At 31.8% G+C, this 20,675-nt stretch overlaps 1 protein-coding gene across 1 annotated transcript; it reads left to right on the top strand.

Annotated features, from left to right (window-relative positions):
- Window positions 1-216: 216 nt before the first annotated feature.
- On the top strand, window positions 217-17,857 carry LOC143064950 (uncharacterized). Its single transcript, XM_076238189.1, has 2 exons — window positions 217-378; window positions 14,654-17,857. The coding sequence occupies exons 1-2, from the start codon at window positions 367-369 to the stop codon at window positions 16,490-16,492; spliced, it is 1,851 nt and encodes a 616-aa protein (XP_076094304.1). The 5' UTR covers window positions 217-366; the 3' UTR covers window positions 16,493-17,857.
- Window positions 17,858-20,675: the final 2,818 nt, after the last annotated feature.

Below are 20,675 nucleotides of genomic sequence, written 5' to 3' on the forward strand. Positions count from 1 at the left end.
TTTTTATTTGAGACATGATATTTACTGTTATTGGACAATTATCTCATAATAGATGAAGGTACTATCCTAAAACATCTTTATCTATGTATTAATAATACAAAATGCCAAATTCATATCATCAAAATACATCTCGTACATTTTGTTAGAATGTCCAGGTAAAATATGACAAATTAACATCTTTTTTATTACTTATATACCGAGTACACCTGAACAGTTAACGCAGGCTATTATATTACCTGTAATATTAATATGGAGAAGCAGGAGTCCATTATCAGATAGATACTGTTTTATGATATTTCAAAAATGTCATAATTTCCAATTTTCAGCTTAGTGGGATAACGGATGTAAAAAGTTTTTGTGTGTAAAATGACAAAAATAGTAAGTATATATAATGTCTATTCACCCAGATAGATAAATATGTGTGTAACTATTGACTTCTTTACTTGCTTATTTTTGACAAGTTTCCAATGTTGCTTAACTCATGAAACTCCAAACTTTCTAAAGCGGGCATCAATGTGTTTTGATGAGGGAGTCCGCCTGTCAATCCGTTCAACGTTGGTATCCTCAACTGCTTTCGGCCCAGTTGACAGAATTTTGTAAAAATGTCATAGAATTTTTCTCTCGTGAATTACTTTACACCCAATGAAGATTATAGTTTACATACATTTGTATTCGTTTCTCCTTTTAGACCATATAATGCCATTTTGCTGCACCTCCTATTTTGGATTTTTGGTCCGAATCATTTTGGGGGTTCCCTTAGCAAATCATTAGAATTTGTCGAGCTGGCTCGTAAACTATAGTTTATTTAGGCGATTTATGACTTTATAAAAAAATATGAGGCACAATTTGTTCTTCATTCAAATTAAAAACTTTTTGACTTATTTTTCCATAAAATACCTCTTTTTTTACCTATGCAGTAAATACGCACAAATGGAATGTTATATTACAGCGCTGTCGTGTATAAATTGTTGCTTATTTATCGCAAAAGTAAAGCATCGAACCAAAGACCTCATTCAGGCGTCGTTCCTTAACCACAAAAGACAATAACTGCTTCTACCGTTATAAGAATATGAAGAAAACAAATATTTTAATTGATGAATTCAAACTTGTGATCCACGAGGACAATAAAGGGTAAAACAAAGTGAGACTATTTTATGTTTTTTTCAATCAATCTTGCTTGGTTTATTTTTAGCACGTCGTAATATTTAGAATATGAACTTTATATTAGATACACAAGGGATAATAATTTTGATTACATTATGTTATAAATGTTAAAAAATGTTCGTCAAATGTTTAGAGAATATGAGCCGTCAACATACATCGAAATCGCTTGAATTTCGAACGATTATTTGTTTTGTTTACCAGCGGTATTGTGTTTTCTTTTGATTTGAAATACATCATGTATTTTGTATGCATAGTTGATATTCACTCCCCCTATAAAATGATGTGAAATGTACGTGATTCCATTACATGCATGTGATAAAGTAAAACCTTACATTCCATTACAACTTGTTTAATTAATCTTATGACATAGATGAATGTTTTTGTTGTTTTTATCCTATAATATTACATATAGTACATGAATTAGACAAAAACTCGACTGAATCATGTGATTAATGTGATTAATATGGGTCTGGACGGTTCGAATTCTGTTTTCTGATATGTTTAGCCACTTTTTTTTTTAAATATTCTTTATATTTTTTTACCCATTTTAATATTTTTCAACATCCCATTATTCCTATTCTTTATTTTCTGACATATCTTTTTATTTTTTTTTTACACATTTTCTGTAATATTGGTGCATTATTTTCTTTTCAATAAACCCCATCCAAATCCTCATGGATATAATGCAACTGACTGATCTTAAAGTTAATATCGTACAAATACAGAGCCTAGTTATAAACTTCGACGTATAAGTCAATTTCAGTATGGAACATGATAACAATACTTTCATCAATTTCCAATCTGTATTCAAATATTAAGGGTAACACTATACGAGGCCAATTTTTAATAATTGTTTATTTATCCTCAGATGTGTATTCCTATTTCTACACTTGCCTTTCGGTTTTTGTCAAACAAATAAATTCACCTTAACCAAACTGCTAAAAATAAGAGAAATGAAGCTACCGGTCACTGGCATGATAACGGAGTAGCAAAAAGTAAATCAACATGTAGACATTTTTTTATTTGTTAGCTTATGTCGCAAAAGTTTACACAACTTAAATAGCATGTATTTCTATATTACAAAATATGTTTATATATACATTTTTATTTGTAATATAAGTGGGTCTATGCCTCTAAACTTGCCCACTGCTGGTGGACTAGACTTTACAAGTTTAACATGAGCTCGATCGCCAAAGTTATTGTAATTGAAAATAATACGTTGCCAGCCAATCTTAAGAACTTTTCAGTTGACAAAGGGATGTTTTAAAAGTTTTTAAATAAGACAGTTATCCTTCTAGATATTCCTTGCCTGGTTGTTTAAGATTTTTTTTTATCTTTTGAACTTCAAATATTTGGTTTCTGACGAAAAATAAATGTAACAGTAAATTAACGATCAAAAGTAGTCTGTAATACAGAATTAAAGGATTGCGGTTTATAAAGAAAAATTTTATCGATGGAAAGTCGTATAGTATAGTCGTAAATGTATAGGACATTTATATGTAGCAAGAAATATGTATATGTACAAGAAAGGTAATATGTCACTATGGCTTCCAAAAGTGGCAGCCTGAATAATTCATATGCATAATCAAGTCTGTATTGCAAATTTTATGTAGTTATCGTTGGTCCATGTCTGTCATATATGTTTTTCGTATATTGTTTTGTTATAAATTGAGCCGTTAGTTTTCTCGTTTGGATTGTCAGTCATATTTATCATATCGGGGCCTTTTACAGCCGACTATACTGTATGGGGGTTTATCATTGTTTACTTTATTTGAACTCTGGTAGATAGTTGTCTCATTTTTTTGCGGTTTGTTCTTATGCCGGACCTGCTGTTCACCATTGTACCAGGTTAATGGTTGAGCGCCTCAATCTGTATGAAGTCAGGATTATATATATATAGTGGTTGTAGCTGTTGCTTTCTATAATATCTGGGTTTTTTCATAAATTACGCCAATATTTTGGTGTGTATAGTCATATTTGAAGGCTTTACGGTGACGCATAATTACTATTCACGTTATGTGGAGTCTGTTGGGTAATTGTCCCATTGGCAAGGCAATAAAACAACATCCCTATACTAAAAGTAGGCAATCCCATAGACTGCTTTGCGACGATAAAAGTATTGAACCATGACCCCGTAGTAAAGGAAATGTCACTTTCAATAATGGATTGCATTAACAAAACGTTTTTTGAGTTTTTGGTGTTGAATACTCAACGTCTACATAAACTCTCCAAAAACTGCAAAAAAAAAAAAAACCACCCCCAAACATTATAAAAACCTATAAAACAATATGAAGTGTATGCTTTAGTTTGTGTTTGTATACCACTTGTGCTTATAAGTGAAACTTGTAGTTTTTGATTTGAATTACCTCCTTACTATTAATTGTATAAACGAATTCTCAAAATCGACATAACTACATCATAAACAATTAACGATTGAAACGGTTTCTTGTTTTCATAAAATAAGTCATAGCCATTCATGCATCCATACCACATCTTCTACCTTCTCTTATTTATATGTGAATAGTTCGTCAAGTCACAAATAGTATTATGCACTGTAAATAGTAGAAACTCAATGATATCTGCAAGAAAAAATCATTATAAATCTCTTAATTTCGTTTAAGAGACTAAATTACAGCTATTATCGCATAGTTTGTCTGGTTGTTCTTTTTACACTAACGGACAATGACGTTTCCCACAAAAAATGCAATGATGTTTCCTCAAAAAAAGCAATGACTTTTTTTTCCAAAAAGAGCAGTGATGTTTCACCAAATATTTTCTGTAAATGAAAGGAGATACATGTAGTATGAATGCAAATAAGTAAAACATATTTATATAAAGTTATCATATATACATTCAACTCAGAACATGAACCGACTGATATATAATACCAAAACAGAATCAATCATAGAAACACACGAAATCCATGTCATGCCATGTCGTGGTATACATCAATGAGACAGAAACACCAATAACAAAATAACTTGTGTGGTCAACATGCGATCTGCATCAATATAGGTAGGCATTTAGCATTCGTTGTTGAGATGACATGACCTTTGTTATAACTAGATACTTATATTACATAACACATTAAGCACATCGTAGCCTCTGTCATTTAGTATGTAGGGGCGGGGTATCATTATGTGAGCTTAGTTCACCGTACGTCTAGTTATTGTCTGGTTTATGTTGGATTTTGTTGTATGTGTATTCCACATTAGACATTTGTATCCGCTTCTACTCCTAAGCCAATCATAGACTCTTCCAGTGCGTTGTATGAGTTCTTTTGTAACTAACCAATTTCATGTTTCTGATAGAATCAATAAAAATTCTTTGAAAAGTTAGCCCTTTTTCTCACGTGAATAAACAAAGTCATACTTTCAAAATAAGACGAATAAATTACTAATATAAAGATACATATTAATTACCGGAGAAAAGGGTTTCCACATTCATCTAGATGATTTATATATAGAAAATTAAATTAGTTATGTAAAAAAATGTATAAAAAAATGAAAAATACGTTGTGTTTCACGGTAGACAATTAATTGTTGATGGTATTTTACATTTCCCTGAATGTTCATTTATTATTATACATAATATGTATTGTTTATTGCCCAAGACAAATAGCATATGTTTTGTGTCATTGACTGATTAAATAATATTGTCTGTTATCAGTTTATACAGCAGAAAAGACGGTATAACTTAACAATAAACATACCAATAACATATAATTACAAGAGGAGATTTGTTTTAAAAGATTTTAGAAGGAAAAGTACTTCTGTCCAAGTAATGAGAATTTATAAACCCGTTTTCCCCATCAATTGGGTATGTGTAGGTTATAAGAGTACGAATGAGTTTATAGAAGGCATGAACACATGTTAATTGAACTAGTAACTGTATCACTGTAATCTAGTGTAACGGTAATATGACTATTATAACACAGTGAAACATGTCCTTCTAATGATAGCATTTTTTTTTCAAACTCCCAAATTCAAAAACAATAAATGACAACATTTGGGTAACATTTTAAAGTTTAACAATCGAATTGAAGAAATTCTGTTTAAACAGGCAAATTGCTTTAGTTTTGAAGGTGTTTATATATAAGAACTCGAGTATGTATACAACTTAATACACAAAGCATACTTATAATATACACGGGGAAATTAGAAATAGAAACAATACAATTTATCTGTGTGGTTTATTTTCGTTTTTAGTTATTCATTGTATCTGTCAAAAAAATATCCGTAAACGTCTTTTACAACTTAATTTACTGACATTTGTTGACACTTTTGACATTTGAAGCAAACGAAGATAGTACTGTTCATTTAGGTCAAAGATTATGAGACAATCTAAAAAAGGTGAATGTTTGTGCTATTCTATGTCAAACAAAAATCTAGTTTTGCAAAAAGAGAAAAGTGATTCAACAAACGTTTTTTTTTTTCATTTTAAAGATCGTATGAATGTCAAATTCGCTTCGTAAAATAAGGAACCTATCTTTTGTTACATACTGTTCCCAATTAAAATCGAATAGCAATTGTTATTTTGATAGGAAAAAAAACCAAAAAAATCGTCATTATGATGATATAGATAGTTGTTAATTGGTGTAATTAATGTAATTTGAATTTGAGTTATTGTTCTTGATGGATATGTTAGAGGGCTAAATATGATTATTCATCTTCTTACATAACTTACCAATCTTAAATTTAAACATATTGTTCAAGAAGGTCTGCCTAAAGATCCACGGTAGATCGTAGTGGCGAACAAAACAAAAAGTCTTGCAAATGAAAATTGTATAGAAAAACACTTTTTTCTAACGTGTAGCATTCACAATGAAATGCTTTATCATGACTATTTACGAAGGGATTTACGAATGTTGCATCCCAACATGTCGGTAAATGAAAATAACCCAAACTCAAAATATGTTAATTTAAATCTATCTAAAGCAGAATAATGACGTGGTTTGGTCAGAACTGAAACTTGTTTTTATCTCAAAATGACAGTTATATCATACAACATTTATTTTAATAATGAGAAATTAATCGTACATTCACTTAATGTTACGGTACCATCAGTATATGTAGCATTTAACAGTGATCGTTGCTCAGCGGTAATACAACAATTTGTGTTTTCTAGATTTGCAAGGTCATGTTACAATTGAAGTTGATGTTGGGGATTTCGTATAAGGCTTAGAGTGTTTTGCCCTTTGGTAAATGAATACATAATCACATAATCTCAAGTCAGGAGCATGTAATTCAGTGATTATTAGTCTATGATATTTGTTTTTTCGTTTATTTTTTTTTAATCCGGTAGTTATTTTTTTCTCATTTGGATTGTTGCACATTAACATGTCGAGGACTTTTATGACTGGCTATATGGTATTGGTTTTGATCATTGTCGAATTCCAAACGGTGATCTACAGTTGCTTAAATTCGCTCTTCATTTTGACTCTGCTGAATACTTGTCTCATTGGCAATCATAACACATCTTAATCTAATTGAAGTTCATTAGAAGATTTGAACATATAGCAGGTAAACAATGAGGACGTCCATTTGAACTGTTGCAGATTGAATCTGGCTAAGTCAGCACATCTATTTTCTGTTTTGCACACAAACGTTTCCTGGATTTTGTTTGTGGCACATTTCATTTCTATGTTCTTACATAGACGATATTCTCCAGTTTTAATCAAGTAAGGATAAATTAATCATCTCCCAAATCTACAAGATCCCCCAGAAATCTAGATTATCGTCCTCTTACCATGAACTACCTTCATATCAAGTAATTCCAATGTGATATCTTTTTGAAAATATTGTATTCTTTATTGTGTGGTAATGATGAAAAGAGGAGGATACCTCAGAAGCAGTACTGAGTGAGTGGGCAAGGCCGTCGGAAGGGGAGGTGCGTCGGGTGCGGTCGCACCCCCTCTTTCAAAAAAAAAAAAAAAAAAAAAAATATTAGAAGAATTTTCAGGCACGGATGAGCAGATGTCCTCCACGCTGACGGGTTACCGTGGTTTTTTTGTCACAGAATAAGACACCTCTGATACAGTTTGAGAGATCATCATTAGTATGACGTTCATTATTATTGACTGACTAGCATATATATTTCGTTATTTGTTTGGGGACCAGCTGAAGGACGCTTCCGGTTGCGGTAATTTCTCGCTGTATTGAAGACCTATGGTTGGCCTTCTACTGTAGTCTGTTGAACTCTGTTCTATGGTCGGGTTGTTGTTTCTTTGACACATTCCCTATTTCCATTCTCAATTTCATTATCTATAAAATTGACAAATTACATTAGATCTACCAACTCATATTTGCAATCTATGAAAAGAAGTACGTATGGTAGTCTTGTAGTAAAGATTCTCCTAATCTCAAAATTGTTTATTGGGGTCAAGGAATTGTATATTTAAAAGGAATGGAAACGCGGCTCGAGATCAATCGGGATATTCGCAGAGCACCCGTAGAGCTATAATCCATGTCTGACTCGTTATATAAAGAATCATGACGGAGGTCCATTTCCTGTCATATAGATCGATCTTTTAAATTCACGGGGTCATCTTGCTTGAGAAGATATAAAGGAGACAGAAGCCCAAAATCAAGAATAAACGACTATTCCGTGAAACGGCAAGGACTTAGGAATCATTTTAATGCCTCATCGAACATATGTTTGTAATATTCATCATGCAAATTCTTATCAGTATAGACCTCGGTCTTGAACCTTGATTGAGTTCCATCCGGATTGCAAAACAAAAAATACAGTGTTATGATTTTTTTTCTTAAAACTACGAAGTTCAAACCAAAATAGTTGATATCATTATGAAGCTGAAACCTTATACTAGCATTTTTTTCTAGTTTCTGGTAACATTTCTGAATTTTCTACGATTTTTCGAAATTTCAGTTTTTAATTTCAACATTCCGTCAAAACATGTCTTTCAATTTGGAAGTGTAAAACGATTTATTTTGTATATTGGAAAGCAGAAAGAACAAAGCGAGAAAATGATATATTATTTTAAAGAAGGAATATTTTCCTACAGTTTGGTCTAAATTACGATTGCTAAATGTTATTGGTACAATGTAAATGATTTTTTTTTTCATTCAACATGTTGGAATATGTTAAAACATATGTTGGAAATTTTAAGTAATGCGTCAATAAATACACCAACACGCCGTATTCTGGTAAGGGTTAAATATATAATAGATGTGACATTGGCATACAATTTAATAGCTTAATCTTTTTTCTATCACATAGCACGTGTTGGTTTTATGAAAAAAGACCCAATATGACACGAAGACAGTCACAATCCCCTACCTACTAAATGTAACACAAAAAAGTAAGTTAGAACTTAGAACTGGCAACGTAAACTACTTCTCAAAAGAGCAGGAACTATTACTTACAGCTCTGTATGTCAAATAAAACAATAACTGTAAAACCCAAAAGGGTAATCCTTAACCTTAAAGCACAGCATAATTTCCTAAATTCTTATTAAAAACGCTTCTTGTATCGTTGGTATTCCTCTTCCAAACGGCTTATAAAAATTAAATGCTTCGCCAATGACCAAAATACTCCTGACTTGGGACAGGCGCATGTAAATGCAACCGATGATGGTGTTTAAATGAGATTTGTAGGATTATAATCGCCCCTAGCCATGCTTATCATGTATCCGTCAAAGGATAAAATCTTAAATTGAGAAATTTTCAGAGAGAATCAACTATGCTTTTTTTAAGGATTTTAATAGATGCTTATTAAGCTGCTTGTTTTTTTTTATAATCCATCATATTGTAATAAGATACACGTACGTCATTCATGGAATTCGTCTTATTACGTTTACTTTTAAAAGTAAACTTGAAAGACATGAAGCCATGTTGTCTTTAAAATCTCTAAATAGATCATGATAAAATGACAGTAGGTTTGTGTTTATATAAGAATGATATATTTTATCCGAAATAATTACGGAACAAAAGTGATGTGTGCAATCCATTGTTTTTATCATATATATGAAATTGTAATGTTAACTTTGAAAGGTACCACTGTTATATTGATTTAATATGTTGAAATAAAAAGTACCTTCAGTACTAGTGCGATCAATGGTTTATACGCTTTCTTCAATTAAATATCTCCCTATTAACCGTTTAAAAGCTTATTGGAAGAGTATGGATAATCATGTATTTAACGTTCTGAGAACACATTAAACCCTGAAATTGGCTTACCCATTTTCAAAAAAAATCTAAGCTGTAGGAGGGGAGTGCCCCTCCCACACCCACCCCCTTCGCACCCCCTCTTGACAAACCTTCCTACGGCCTAATTCGTAAATAGTTGTTAACGAACATATTGATTAATTATAACGCTCCAATAAAATTCTCATTAAAAAGTTAAGGATTGATTGTTCAAATTCTTCATAATATCACAAAATAATATGCCGACTCCGTAATGTCTAGTTCGTCGTGTTGTGTGTTTCTTTTGAGATTGTAAGTAAACAAATAACCGATTTGATGACAACGTCTAAACTTACAGCTTTGGTATTTGTCATTCTTGTGTTTTTGTTAATTTTTGTCTTGTTAATTACTAATTGATTATTTTTTTTACCATTGGATTGGTAACTATCAAATAAAATGTCCTGTTACTACTTAATCAGACGAACAGTTATTGAGTTTTTCGTAGATTTATACTTCCTTCAATAAAAAACCCACCATGATTACGGTTTCTTTCTTTATTTAATCAATGGTAATTTCTGTTTATATATTAGATGTCCAGCTTTCATCCATTTATTACAAAGCATGAAGATGTTGCATTGTCGATAAAAAACAAATCTTAACATTTATAACCCATACAGTTGTTGTCCAGTCACATAGCTTGTAACTATTTATTTACACGTGGTTAGAATTTAAATAAGATTCAAATAATATTTTTGTTTACTTTATAAAACAGCTTTCAAGTGCTTTATTTGCATGTCAAGGCAAACTTTTCAACTTTTAAATTAACTTACAAAATATTACTGTTGTTGTTGTTAATTGCAAAAACATAATGTAAAAGTTAACATGCTGTTTGATTGCTTTACTGCATTATTTTGTCATTATGCTATAATTAATATAGAAATTAATGAGGTTTTATTTCATGTTCCATTTGAAATGATAAAGTTAAATTTCCTATCTGAAAATAACGATGTCATTCAAGACTTTCCATTGATATGACTTCTAAACATTCCTTTTAATTTTTACACAAATTTATTATGTATAAAAGTATTTGAAATATCAACTATTTTCCTAATGAACTCGTCGTCATTTTGTTTTATTGTTGGAACGTCAAAAAAAAAAAAAAAATTATGCTCAACTAACTTCTACCTGATTGAGTATCTTATACAAATTATTTTTATTTTAAAACAGTAAAAGACGGCTGTTTTCTTTCAATCGCAGGCAAACAACCAGGCATTTGGTTTGCAAAAAAGTTTATTTTTTTTCATTTAACATTTTACATGTATGATCTCTGCAGAAAGCTTTAGCTGATATTTTAAAATTGAAGCAAAAAATAGTCCTTTATTTGGACAATTCTAAACACGTTCTGTTAACAAATCACTCATTTTTGTTCTATTGTCTGGATTCTGAATCCTGAAATATTTATAATGTAATTCTCATCGCGAATCGAACAAGTGTTGACTTGAGGTGGGGAGGTGTGGTCGGATTGCTTCTTTAAATTAGTAGATACTCAGACGACCGTAAGCCGAGCTAGGGAAGAACTTCTTTAGCTTAGTCAGTTAGAGCGCCAACGTGTATCACAGAGGTCCCGGATTCGATCTCGGGAGAGACAATGTGATTTTTTCTTTATAGCTCTGCTCTCCGGTGCTCTTTCTCTGGTGCCGACAAATTACAGTAAAACTCACACCTCATAATGAAAAAAAAGTCACATTGCAATGTCATTTGAGTTTGAAGCTACAAATGCATGTTTATATTGAATTTAAAATATAAAAATTAGAACATGCAAGAAGAGACGACTTTTGGTTTTGGCTAAAAATGTAAAGGTTTGTGTGTGCAATCATACGTATATATAATTAGATTGTTTCCCTAAACGTAAAAATAAGTTGAATACCGATACTAGATTTAGTTAAACAGACGAAAAATATAGACAAATAAAATATATAAGAAGCATCAGAAAGCAATAATAATTAGACTATTTAACTATTTACCGGCTTTGTAACAACATGAGCAGCTCGACGTGTGCCACATGTGGAGCAGGATCTGCTCCTCTTTTCGGAGCACATGAAATCTCCCCTAGTTTTTGGTTGGGTCCGTGTTGTTTTTGTACCCCTATTTGTGACATTTTGTTCACGCATCATTGTCAATATAATGAGAGATTTAGCGCTATAAAACCAGGTTCAATCCACCATTTTCTTCATTTGAAAATGCCTGTACCAAGTCCGGAATATGACAGTTGTTGTCCATTCGTTTGATGTATTTTATCATTTGATTTTGCCATTTGATAAGGGAATTCAGTATTTTTGTGATTTTACTTTTTTGTAACCATGAGGTTAATTATTTCACAATGAACAAGCAGGATATATAGTAAAGTTTTGATTTAAAGCTGTGTTTTATTTCAAAGAATCTCTGAATATATTCATTTTTAAGTTAATTGCGTAATACATGTATATCTTCTTGGTTTTAATAGTAACTATAAAAATACCTATCCTATCTTTAAATGACATTTGATGTACCATACTTCCAAATACTTGATCAGTTTTATTACGCATTTACTGTCAACATAAAAGGTATGATAACGTCATAACCGTGGTGTTATTTTGTCGTTTATATTGTATATCATGACGAAACATATCACATATTTTATACTATTAACAGAGTACCACCATGTATAAAGTACAGATGCAAATCCCATTAGAAATGTATCTTGTACTGGACAAAATAGACGAGCATCGATTACATTGTGTACCTGCATCGTTATGTGACAGAAATATATTTCTTTTGTTATTATTCTAGTTAATAAAACAAATGACCACATATTCATGGTTTCCTATGATTTTGTGGATTTTGCTATGGTGACGTATTTCTCGCCTCTATTTAATTGTCTTTCCTGGAAATGTATCGTATGACTCGAAGCAGTGGTAACCGGTTGAACGATTCGTACTCCGGTTAAAGCAGTTCCTTTATAAAATTCAATTTTATTTCATCTTTTTGTGTGATAAAATTTATACGAGTAATGTTATTTAGAAAGAATTTACCTACTGTAGTGTATATGTAATTATTATTTAGCATTTAAGAATTGAATGCTTCTTTTTGTAACTTCATTGGGGTGTAGAAGCGTTGACCGAAGTACATTTTGTATGAAGCGCGGAAGCGCTTCATTCTAAAAATGTGCGCACGGTCAACGCTTTTACCATTCTATGAAGTTACAAAAAGAAGCATTCAATTCTTAAATGCTAAATACTTTTATATCCCAAGCATTACTTTTATGCTAAAAAGAAGCATTCAATTCTTAAATGCTTTTACCATTCTATGAAGTGACAAAAAGAAAAGTTAGGATCATGAAAACACGAATTTTTATCATTTTTTTTTAAATTTAATTCACCTGTGCACTTTATTGTCGGACCTCGTGTTATCATGAATGATAAGTTTTATTGTGTAATGCAATTGCCTACAGAATAACACGTGATGTGCAGTTAGCCAATCAGAATAACGTATTATAATGAAGCGTACAAATGCAGTATTGAATGCTACATATCTCATTTCAATGTATAAATCGTCCCAATCTAGCAGTCAATAAATAGTCTACAAAAATATCTATTTTTTTTTTATGTGAACCCGGTTTTTTGTAAATATATAATTTAAGAATTTTTAGTTATGAGTAAGTTCGACGAGTACTGCAAAAAAAATTAAATAATTTATATTATGGATGTATGATTGAGTCGGAATACTTCCATTATCATATACACATAATTGAATACATTATTTATGTCGTTTCAAAACACTTATACCTCATTTTAAAAGGGGAATAAAACGAAAAGAGTCAGTAGTTAGTCATGTGCGTCACCATTTCATCCAAATTGTTCGGATGTAAACAATGATAACAAATCCAAACACTTTTTTCATCATATCTTCCATTGCTGAGTAATACTTCTGAAATAGCCAAATATCGGCTTATTAATAAGTTATTAATGAAATAAATTATCATAATGAATAGAATAAATAGGGTAATTATTGTATCATTTTTTCATAAATAAGTAATTTTTATTCATAAATTGTTTTATACTACATTTTATGGCATAAATCTGTCGAAGTTTTGTTATGCGAAACAAATAAATGCGTCAAATCTTCACAATTATACATATAACATTGCGACTTACTTTTATTTAATATCTATCATTCATATAAATCGAATACATATTTAACACTTCAAACGTTGTTCAAATAAATATAAGAAGATATGGTATGAATGCCAATGAGACAACTCTCCACCCAAGTCACAATTTGTAAAATAAAACACCTTATAGGTCAAAGTACGGTCTTCAACACGGAACTTTTGCTCACACCGAACAGTAAGCTATACAAGGCCCCAGAAAATTCCCGTTTAAAAAACAACTTTTTACTTCATGAATACACAGCTACTTTTGCATAGGTTTTATTTCTGTACCTAAAATCTGTAGTGCTGGAAATTTATTTTTGATATTTAGTACTATTTCTTTACTTTAAAATTATTGTACTATTTACGTACCTGTATTTTACAGTACTTGATCTTGCTCTTATCCATGTGAAATTGCATCGAGGGTAGCTTATAAATTTTGCTTGTTCTCTATTATAATGACTTTGACATAATTTCTAAACAAAGCGTGTGCTATATAAATGTTACAGTGAATTTATAAAAATCGCTAACAGTTCCTACAGTAATTTTGTAACGTCCCTGATTTTACAAATTCACTGTAACAAATAATGTTTAAAACCATCGAATATAATAAGCACTTTCAGTAAAGTCACTTTCAGTAAAGTCAAACATGTCAAAGTTCATCTGTGTTTGATACACTTTTATTCATTGGCTTTTATGGGAAACTTGCAATGAGTCCATAGTTCAGTACGGTTTTGATTATATTAGTTCACCTTTCTAGTTATTTACCTAGATCAAACCTTTTTGAATGACTTGTTTCCTTTGTAAGTGTTAAACTTGACGGTCTTTACGATGCCATTTAGATAGTCAATGTATTTCTCAGTGGTCTTTTGTTTTTTGATTTACTACAGTTGCATAAATTTACTATTTATCACATCTTCTTGTGTTCACTTCGGGTCAGTGACCATGGGGTGGACATAGACCGAATATGGATAATTTATTGTGAACAACAGAAAAGTAAAACATAAGAAAGTGTTTTCGTGATACAAACAAAGTAATAGGCTGCATAAAAACTAACATTTATTTGCACTGTATAACCTTATAATGTAATATCTATATATACAAGTACATGTATTAACACACATCATTCTTAACATTTCTTCTTTTCTCTTTTTAGGTCGCCAGTATGGATACAATTTTGTTTTTATATATAGTAGCTTTATCAGTATTATTGCAATGCTCTGCGAACCATTTATCAGGGAGCTATTATAGGCGTTATCCATATAATATGCCACCACGACCATCAACACCAAAACCCAAACCAACAACAACTTCCACAACAACCACAACAGCTGCAGGGGAGTATGAGCCCCCTGAAATGGAAGGAGTTACATCGACAACAACAACGACAGCTAAACCGACGGTCAAAACGACAACTAAAAAAGCACCCTATCCTTATTATCAATATCCACCGTATAATTACAATCAGCATTATCGACAACCGCCGTATAATGCGCAGCACGTCCAAGGTGGCAGTTATCCATATAGTTATCATAACGCGCACGGTGGTACTTATCCACATACTTATCAACATGGACAACAACAACAACCTTACAATCAGCAAACACATACCAAACAACAAAGCCAACATCCATATAATCAACAAAACCAACAGCCACATAATCAACAAAACCAACATCCATATTATAAACAAGCAAATAATCAACAACCATATTACCAACAGCCACATAATCAACAAAAGTATAAACAACAGCCAAATAATCAACAGCCACATAATCAACAAGCATCCAATCAACAACCGTATGATCAACACACAGGATACAATCCAAATGCATTGAGTAATCAACAAAAACAGAACCACAACCAATATCAGCAAACTACAATGAGTTATCAACAGTATCAACAAAAGTATCTTCATGGATATCATGCAGGACAAAATCAACAACAAAAACAACAAAATCAACAACATTATTATAATCAACAACCAAGCATGCAACGTAACCAGCATCGATCAAACAGTATTCCTACGCCTCCACCGAACAAGCCTCCACCGAACAAACCACGACAGCAGATGTTACAGAAAAACCAGCAGGTGTTTCATAATAATGTACAAGACTGGGGTCATACGGCAACTCACAAAAAACCTGAACTTTCTTTAACTGGCAAAATATCACCTGCAAGTGTGACAAAACAACAAGGATGGGGCAATGGTCCGCAAGCACCCATCAATGTTTATCAACAGCAAACTCAGCCAATTCAGACTCAGCTCTCCACAATGCAAAATATAAAAAACCAACCATTGCAAGGGTCAATCCCAGCAAATTCAGTGCAACCCCTAAACCAACAAGGACAAATACAACAAAACACATATGTACCAAATGCAGTTGAGCAACAAAGACAACAATTAACACCCATACAACAAGCACAGCAGGTGCCGATTACTACACAGCAGGCAGCGATGCAAAGACAAGTTCCTTTAAATGCAAATTTGATGAACCAATATGTTCAGGCAATACAGAAACTACAAGCTCAAATGAATAATATTAAACCTTCTAAGCCCCCATATACCGCATTAACGGCACAACAACAATCAATCCAACAACAAAATGTCGTTGTCAAACCTATACGACAGGAATTTCAACAACCTAGCCAGCAAAATCAATTGATCCCCGATAAACAAGCAAGTAAAGATATGTTTAGTGCGCCCATATCTGTTGCACCTAAACTAGCAGGCACACAGCAGACCAAAACTAAAAATTCATTTAACAAAGTATTTGGAGTAACAAAACCACCAACGACTATCAATCCGTTCATGGATTTATTTGGATTAAATAATCAAGGATTTGCAAGAACAACGGCACCAACACCTGCTGTGCCTACACAAGATCCGTTCTTTTCGATGGCACAATCATTTGAGACAATGCTTAGAACTGGATATGCTGCTTCAGCACTCACTGGACAGACTCCGATGTTTTCACCATTATTCGAATTCTAAGCCAAATAGTTGTGGGAATGTGTCTTTCTTCAAAAAAGTGTTTTAACTATCTCTAGGAAAAAATCGTTTGGCGTAATAGAAATATACTCCGTATTTATAGAACATAAAGTATATAAACGTTTTATTACGAAATACTGAATGTTCAGATATTACTGTCCACAGCACCGGTGGTAAAACAATTAGGGGTGAATTGGTCAATTTTCGGAGAACTCTGTTAAAAACGTTTCAATCTCCAAAGCTGTTTTAAAATAGTTGTATAGCCATTGGATGATAACACCATGTTGTGTCGTTATAATTTATGCCAAACCATAGGAAATATTACAGAAGGGTTAAGATTTAAATCAAGCAAATCTTGATACAGTCCAGAAAAGTAATATTATACAAAGAATGTTATCCTATTTAATTTGAATGTACATATTTAGCGTTATATCAATTTTTGTACATGTTGTAACAGTATTGTAGTGTTGTCATGCAATCAAACTTTGTTATAAAGTGTTACTGATTTTGTATGCTTGTCATGACATTGTGCGATTACACAGTACCCATGCTATCTTATTATAATCAAGTTTCATCGAATTTCATCTTGAAAGAAAATGTATATTTAATGCTTGGGAAAATCGAGATGTTTACAAGAATGGGTCTCGGTTTTCAAAACGGGTGAATGACGTTTTCAATAGAATACGTAGATGCAATCGATGTACATATATAACATTTTAATGACTTTAAGCAAAAATGAAGAGGATGTTGTAGACGACTTTTGTCGATACCAACGGAACCGTATCATTGATAAATGATCAAATTTAATTGAACGTAAAAAAAAACTATGATAAAAACTAAGAATTTGTTATAGATATATAAGTTATCGCTATTTTTTCGTTTTTTGAATTTCGAATATTAATACCAGTCTGTAGCAATAACAACATCTTGTGTACAAATCGTGCACAATTTTTATATATCATGTAGGACAAACAACACTGTGTAAAATATAATGCTCCTTGTCTGAATAGTGGCCTTTCATGGTAACGAAAAGGGAGAATGACAGGGACTTCCATATTTATAAATTTTGTCCATAGTGTTTTAGGAAATAATTTATTTTAGAGCCAGAATAAATAATTTTTGGTGGAACCAGAATGTATAGGCGCAAACATTCAGCACATGTATATACATAAATTATATTGATTTCTTCGTCGTCGCATAATGTTTGCTGTATTAATTTTAAACACAAGTTTACTTAATATATCAGAATATTAGTGTATAATAGTAGATAAAAATTTTATTTTTAAGACGTGTCCTTTCATTTTATAAGTTTATTGTAAAAGATTAAATGATGACGTTTGTTATATTAACATACTACTGGTTTTATTATATTGTTTTATTGTTATTCTGTGATTGAACAAGGTTCATTAGAGACATGCAAACTGAAATACAGGGATTTCTACTTGACAAAACACGATATTGGCTAAGGGCATTGTGTGGTTAACAGTTGTTTTGATAAACTTTCATCTTTACGGAGAGAGTCTGGGGCCGTATGCATAAAACATCTTAACTTAAGTATTCCTTAAACTTAGATTTCACTAAGAATTTCCTTAGTTAAGTAAAATTCTTAAGCGGTATGCATAAACTTACTTAAGTCTTAACTAAGGAATACTTAAATCGGAACCTTTCTCTAATTACCGTATGATACTGGCTCATCACATGTACTCATTCGTGTAAAAGTTTGTTATGATTAGTTTAAATTTATTGATTAATGCATGCTTTTATTTTAAAGAACTGGGGTTAAATTGATATTGGTATGTAAAACAATTCAAAAGAACGTATAAACATAGTATAAATGATGAACAATAGGCGCATATAAGACAACGCTTTTTAAGGTTGATGTTTTTACGGATGAGCATTGGAAGAAAAATATTTCAGTAACCCAAATGAATAATCTTTAATCATCTTTTAATGGGTGTAATATTTTTTGGATACAACAATATGTTTTAAACTCTAACAAAACATGATCAAGGTTTCAGTGGCGTAGCACAAGACTAAGGGTAACATTGTAAGCAAATCATTTTACAAAACATTTTTTTTTCTCAATAAAATGTTCACTAATTATAGTTCAGCTTATTATGCGCTGACATCTCCCTTTCCAGACCCCTTGTTTACATTTGCTTATGGTTTGAAAAAAATCTATGAGAAATTCACATTTTTATCACTTCCCTTTTACAACAAAAAAGGGGGGGGGGTAGAAATTTTTTCCAGGAATCCATATACAAACAAGGACATTTTTCAAAAGTCCTACACTCTTTACTGACACAAATTATGACAGTTAGTATATTCTCAACATCTTAACGTACTTAGCAATATTTTCGAAACCGCAATATATCTCATTGAATATATAATGAAATATAAAAAAAAATTTGATACGAGTAAGGTATCATAAATATCTTATATGATCTTATATAAACTTCGAATTCCATGAGGTGTAGCAGTGGGGACTTTTGACTTCCGTAACAGTGATTCCATAAACAATCAACTTATTGTTTCAACAAAATGGAGGTCCATGTCCACCTCTCCCCTTTGTATGAAAGAAATCCACCTCTGGAGTTCTAATTAAGAAAAACCTTTTTTTCTACATTTACCTTTCGAACTACTATTGCTCCAGTAAGTCAGGGTCGTGTCTGTGATGTCAGTTATGTTCAGAAGAGAGTTAAATAGATGTTTAAATGCATAAGTCGCAAATATTCAACTGACAAAGCCATGACAAGAAAAGAGAAGAAAAACGATCAAAGGACAAATACCAGTATAAAACACAATATAGAAAACTAAAGACTGACTAACCGGAACCCAATCACAAATAACAGTATAAAACACAACATAGAAAACTAAAGACTGACTAACCTGAACCCAATCAAAAACCTGGTACTTTAGAAAACTAAAGACTGACTAACCTGAACCCAATCAAAAACCTGGTACTTTAGAAAACTAAAGACTGACTAACCTGAACCCAATCACAAGACAAATAACAGTATAAAACACAACATAGAAAACTAAAGACTGACTAACCTGAACCCAATCAAAAACCTGGTACTTTAGAAGGGTAAACAGATCCTCCTCCACATGTTGCACCCGTGGTGTTGTTCATGTAAGTAAACTACGAGAACAGTTTCATTTCTGGACTAGATGGCAATAATCTTATAGATAGATTTACAAGCACTCCTCTATTTGATAAATTGCTTACAAAAGGTGTTAATTCAGAACTTCAAAATGAAATCATTTTAAGAATAATAAAACCGAAAGTACATTTCATAAGAAGGCACCAAAAAATGCAAGGGTTTTGTTTAGATGAGGATCTTAATCAAGCTTTCACCAAGAAAAAACATTATGAGGAAGAAATTAACAAATATATGGCCTAGGAGGGTTTTAAAAATAAAGATGTTATTTCTTGTTTTAAAATTGGAAAGCTGTTCTCCTTTTCAAGAGATTTGAAACAGAATACTTCTCAGTATAATTACACCACATCAATAAAACACAACGGAAAAAACCTTTAACTTGGAAAGTGTATAAAAGTTTAATACCTATCAAACAAAATGAAACATGAAAATAAAACAAGTGGCATGTTAGAAAGAAGCTTACAGAACAATATGAAAAAGAAAAGAAGACTAAAATCTTATACAAAAAAGTGGCCAAGACAAAATCGTTACGACGAAGGAAAAATATGAATGATGGAAATAACGCTTTTCACAACATTTCAAAATTCAAATCTACATCAGCAATTTAACTTGGTGAAAATGTTATTTGACTTAGACGATGTCTTTCTTTTCTAGATGATGAGTGTGATAATGCCTTTTAAATACAAACCAAATAAGTTTGTTTTTGAAAACAGTGGTTTAATTGTATATTATATGCATTTAACAATGTCTTTGTAACGCGGAAAGTTAATTATAAGTTTAAAAAATGTCCGTTATTGATTGAATTGTAATAATTTCATAAGTTTTGCTTTGAAGTGCTTCGCTGTATCATAATTTTAAGTAAGATAAAGTGTATGAGAACAGTGCTCACCATCTCCTTTGTGTATATACTGTAACTCTAACGTTTGGTATTACACGCCCGTCTTAGAATATAGAAATAAGGAAATTTGGTATGATTGCCATTGAGGCAAGTAATCCACCGAAGTGCAAGTGGAGTGGATATACGC

Source organism: Mytilus galloprovincialis, chromosome 2 (assembly GCF_965363235.1).
Source record: "Mytilus galloprovincialis chromosome 2, xbMytGall1.hap1.1, whole genome shotgun sequence".
Classification (NCBI taxonomy): domain Eukaryota; kingdom Metazoa; phylum Mollusca; class Bivalvia; order Mytilida; family Mytilidae; genus Mytilus; species Mytilus galloprovincialis.